General features: G+C 45.9%; 1 protein-coding gene across 1 annotated transcript in view; it reads right to left on the reverse strand.

The window, feature by feature from the left end:
- The window catches only part of ehd1a (EH-domain containing 1a), a 13,978-nt gene extending 8,524 nt beyond the window's left edge, over positions 1 to 5,454 (reverse strand). The window contains exon 1 of the mRNA XM_035649851.2: positions 4,561 to 5,454. Within this exon, the coding sequence (XP_035505744.1) occupies positions 4,561 to 4,949 (389 nt within the window). The 5' untranslated portion in view covers positions 4,950 to 5,454. The remainder of the gene's footprint in view (positions 1 to 4,560) is intronic.
- Between the last annotated feature and the right edge of the window lie 211 nt (positions 5,455 to 5,665).

A 5,665-nucleotide genomic window follows, 5' to 3' on the forward strand; every position in this document is an offset into this window, starting at 1 on the left:
TTATTCCCCCGCCTTGGGTTATTTTAACTGAAGTTGTGTTGTGTTGTCCAACTATTACTGGAGGGATCACCGTCCGTCTGTGCAACTGTACTTGGAGTTTCTCGACAACCGCTCATCTAACAAAAAGCTAAAAATGTAATCTGCAACAACTTTGATTATCAATTATTTGTTCAAGTACATTTCTCAAATGTGAAGATTATTGGCTTTGCAAATTGAATATCTTTGGACTTTGGGTTGGACAAAAAAAAAATCGAACTGAGGACATCCCCTATACCCTGAAGACGTCAAAGTCCTTGCAACATTTCTGAAGACGTCAACTTACATCATCATGGATCTTTTTCTCTCTTTTTTGTTTATAGACCAAACCATAGATTAAGCCAAACATGAGCTGCAGCTCGAGCTTACACCTAGTTTAGTTGTTTTTACAAAATAAATAAAAAATAATAAACACATGATAATAAGAGTCTTTTCTTTTCCTAACAGTGGGGGGAGAATTAACTTCACAAAGACTCCATTGATGTATGGATGTTAGGGAAACACCGGGACAATACCTAATGTATGAATTGTAAGCTCTAGTCATTCACAGTGCAACATTACTCACTACACAATGGGACACTGGAGTTTAAACTTTAAAGGGGAGTTTCACTTTTCCACAGAAACCAAGTCAAGATTGATACATACACACAAACACAGACAGACATTTCCACACTGTATAGCAGCAGAGACGATGAGTGGTTCTGCATAAACCCACGGTGTTGCGCTCAGAACAAAGACGGGGATTGTTGAGGCCCCACGGCTCAGAGTACTACTTCTCGCTCTGCTGCCCTTTGAAACAATCTGAACCGATACTCACAACATGAGCTCAGAGGCACATGGTCATAAGACCGGGAGAACCATGCTTTTACATTCCTTTTGCAACCGCAGCGAGGCCAGACACACCACAGACCCTAACAGAGGTCTCCAACCTCACGCAGAGGGGAAAAAGGAAAAATCCTGAGGACAATGAACAAGTCAGAAAAATGAGAGCAGTGCTTCTTGCATGGGGATCCTAAGAATGATACTACAATACAATAGTAGTGGCTGCCAAAGATAACAAACATGCAGTTTTTCCACTCCCTCTTAAAGCTGATGGTGTAGGATATCCCGGTGGAATTTTGGCTCAGGTTTTCCATTTAACTATCTATCGCAACATTTTCCACACAGTCGGAAAAAATGCTCCGATGAACTTGAGCTGGAATTCTTAGAAACAGAGCAGGACCCTACCAGGAACATGGGGCCCCAAGAGCTTTAACCTACATGAGTCCTTGGCTGTTGGATTGCGTCGTGAGAGAGTGTGAAACCCATCCTCTCCGAGAGGCCACGGAGCTGGGTGGATTTTCTAAATCAGACCTGTGCAGTGATAATGGAAGTCTGGCTCCAGCTTATAACAGGAGGTCTTCCTCTGCTGCCCCACCCCCTGATCTAGACCTTTCCCCACAACGTAACCTCAGCTTCCTATAGAGAAGAGGAAACAGGGCGGCTGGGAGGTTACAACAGAGTCAGATTTCCACAATTGCTTCCTTAAACTTTTGTTTTTTGTGAATAAATGATGTATGTATTGTATATATCCTTATCCACACATGTCCTCATGTATAGTTGTTTTTTATGTGCTCTGCAAGGCCCTGCGTCTGTCAATCTCTATCCATGAAAAGTGCAGAGTCAGTGTCATGGAATAACAGGCCACGAGCGGGACAGGACGGAGCGGGACAGTGTGGGCCGGGGTACGGAACTTAAACTTTGCTGACTCCGGTTTTACTGACTAATGGCTTACAGAGAGAGCACAAACACACTGGGCCCCTCCGACTCCAGTGGCTTTTTAACTTAACGGGAACAAGAGCTACAAATAATATGCGGTTTTGGAGGTGGAAGACGAGTATTAAGTTACATAGACGGAAACATTTGGTACAATATCACTGCACAAGAGGTGGGACACAACCCGAAACCAGGCTGACACAAAATACAAAATAATGGAAAACTGTAAGAAAGGGGGGTTGGTCAAAGAGCAAACTGTAGGTGTGAGAATCCCACGACTGATTTCTGTTTACCCTCTCCATAAATGACTGGTTACACCGTGGGCAAATCCCATCCGAGTGTGGTAGTTAGGGGCTAATCTGCAAGTTGAGTGACTATGGTTAAGGAATTACACAGTGGTGACACCATCACAGTCTCCTCCACCTCAAATCAGTCAACTAAAAATCTGACCCTCTTCATGCCCCTAATAATTTTCTATGCATAAAAAAAGACTTCTGACAAACCAAGAGCTGAAAGCAAATCCAAATACTTTTGGCCTCATGAGTGGAAAACTGGCCCGGTCTGAGCTTAAAAAATGTCCCCCTTCCAAATGTCTGTGTGGATCTGGTTTTATCAACTGAAGGCCTGCTCCATGCTGCATGCCATCATCACAACTGATTAATTATGTATTATGCCTACACAGACTGTACACCTCTTGTGTATAATCAGGTGAGCTGTCGCTGAACCAATGTATGACCACTCAACCGTGAATATGCACGCTTGAATTCAAAGATGCAGAATGAATTCAAAGGGAACCTAGAGTCCCATGTATCACATGGTCGTGTGTCCCATAGTTTGACAAATGATGCTGTGACGGACAATAGCCTTTGTTTATACACAATCTTATCTGGTTTCCCCTCAAGTCTGTAATAAACCCCACAGCAGTGAATCGTGGTCTGTCTCTAAATCCCCCTCCCCACCCCTGCAGTGCGCACACACGCACGCACACACACACCTCTAAAAGTGTTATCTGAAATGCGTTACTTCACTTTCCTGAATTTGGCAGACGCTTACACACATTAAAGATAAAGCAAACACTACATATAATTGAGGGAAAGGATTTAAATGAATAATGAGGAAACGAGGCCAAACTGTGTGTCAACATGACTGTTTGTACTAATACGGCACATGGCTTCGTGACCCACCTGATAATCTGAGGCCAATACGAGATCAAGACAAATTAGTCATTTGTTTGTGTATTATTTGAGCATCTGTTTTTCTGGCCACTCCTTTGTAGGGGCAGCTGTGGCTCAGGGAGGTCGAGTCGGTCGTCCACTAACCCGAGGTTTGGCGTTTCGATTCCCAGCTTCCCCCGGTCCGAATGCCGATGTGTCCTTTGGCGAGACACTTAACACTAAATTGCCTTCCGGCAGTGTGTGAATGGGTGAATGTGAATTTGAAATGCTTTGAGTGGTCAATAAGACGAGAAAAGCGATATATAAATATATATAGTCCATTTTCACTGGCTACCGGGATGAGAAGGAAGTGACACCTTCAACAATCAGATGTTAGCTATCTGATGTCACCGCAAATACACACTGGATTAAGATGTTTTATCTTTCCCCAAGCCGCTGGTTCTGTCCCGTAGCACCTTGCTTGTGCAGTTTCAACTTGTAACGCTGACTTAGGAGGAGCTCATTTCATTTACCACGTGAAACACTGGCTATTGTCCTTCATAGCTCCTTTTCTATCCATTTCCATGTATAATGTTTGACGTCCCCTTCTGTTTGCTATGGTTTCTAAATCTTTGCCTCTGCTATCTTGCAATAATTGCTGAGTAAGACTTCTGAGTCATCAGATTTTTTTGCCATGAGGAAAGCTCTGCTTCCGACGGGAAGACTAAACCGACCGAAGTGTCACCCGGGGTGATTCATGAAACTTTGTGAAGTTGTCTCGACTCCTCCAACTCACCGGGCGCGTGGATCAAACTCCAGTGAGCTGTAGGTCTTGTCACTATAACCTAAGTGTAACCTTCATAAAAACCCCCGCTGACTCCATTTAACAATACTAGAAGAAGATTGATTGACACTCCCATACCTTTAACCCTTGGCGATAAGATTTCACAAGGCACACTCGCGGGAAGTGAAACGTCAGCTTCTACTGAAGTGGCAACACCTACGGCACCGACGTCCGAGGACGGGGTCAAGGTCAGCCTGCTGCCTAGCAACCATCACTTGCGACTATTCCTGCGTTCAAGGAGTCTGACGAGACACTGGGACAGAACCGACTGTCACGAGTGACTCTGCCAGGCGCTTTTAGGGTGGGAAGAAGAACAAGAAGGAGGGCAAGGTACCATGTTAACTGTTCAAAGTTAAAGGGGCTTGTGTGAATGTCATGTGGTCCTGGAAGGCACCTTCCTGTCCTTTTGCTTTTGCATACACAGACTGGCTCTTCCACCTTGCTGTTGACACTAAACACCTGCATTCTCTCAGGGTGATGGCAGAGGGGGGAACTGTCTCACACACACACACACACACACACACACACACACTTTTGCACTGCTGGCAAGATTGTGCAACAGCATACGGTGAACTCACTGAGAACGTATGGCACATGTAAGGACTTGTAGGGAGGGGGCATTTAAATCACAGGTGAGTGGCTGTGACAGGGTTGTAAACACACAGATGTGGATTCGAGAGACATTGACAAATTCATCCCCATATTAATAAAAAGACCTCGCTGCTCGGCTCCTACGTGATCCACAGCGTTAAGCTCTTTCGTGGCCTTTACCTGTTGAGGAACGCGTTGCCAAAGGCGTTGAGTTTTCGGAAGGGCTTCTTGGGGTCGACCACCAGCGCGTTACCCGGTATCACCCCGTCCTGTTCGCCGTGCATCACCGCGATGAACGAGTCCGTGGTGGGCTCGGGGCCAATCCGCATACCGGGGAAGTCCTGCTCCATGAGGTGGCGGATGAACGTGGTCTTGCCGGTGGAGTACTGGCCCACAAGGAGCACCATGGGCTTGTTGTCGAAGTCGGCATCCTCGAGCGCGGGGGAGTGGAAGTCGTGGAATCGATACGTGTCCTCCAGCGGGAACAGCTTGGTCCGGTAGAGCTGCCGCAGCCCCTCCGACACGTTCTGAAACAGCTCGGGGTCCTTCCGCAAGCTTTTCCTGAACATGGTTGCTAGTTTTGGCCCGTAGTTGACACGGTCGTGTCCGTCTCCCCTTGAATGGTTGTCGGCTCGAGTGGTGTGGGTCTCTCACGCCGCCGAGAGAGTAGCTGCCCGCTGGAATGAAGCAACGGCTGGGCGAGGTCTAGCAAGTTTTTTTTTTGTCCCCACCCTCCTCTTCGCTAGTCATTCAGGGAGGACGCCTCTTCTTCTTCTTCTTCTTCTTCTTTGTTGTTGTTGTCGTCGCCTTCTTCTTCTTCTTCTTCCCTTTTAGGCGTTCGGCACCCAGCGTTAAGGAACATTACCGCCACCTACTATGTTGGCGCGTGAACCAGAGTTAGCTAGGCAATAAATAGAACAGAAATAAATAAATACAAATAAATAAATACAAATAGTTAAATGAAGTCCTGTCTCTTTCAAATAAATGAACGAATAGACTTCATGTCCCAGTGGAAAATACATTTGTTTTTGTTAAATGAATCTCTTCAACTCCTGATCAGTTTCCTGATCACTGTACTAGGAGGCAGGATTTGCGGTTATCAGGGAAACTTCAGATTTAACGTTGTATAGCAGCTTTGTAACCATGGTAACTCATGTGGTGACGTTCGAGTTACGAGTTCACAGCCAGTCACCAGTCGGACTACTGACCAATCAGATCACATGGCAAACTGGTGTCATCATTCTACAGGATCCTGACTGGGACAAAAGAGGTTATAGTAACGTGA

Source organism: Scophthalmus maximus, chromosome 9, assembly GCF_022379125.1.
Source record: "Scophthalmus maximus strain ysfricsl-2021 chromosome 9, ASM2237912v1, whole genome shotgun sequence".
In the NCBI taxonomy this organism is placed as follows: domain Eukaryota; kingdom Metazoa; phylum Chordata; class Actinopteri; order Pleuronectiformes; family Scophthalmidae; genus Scophthalmus; species Scophthalmus maximus.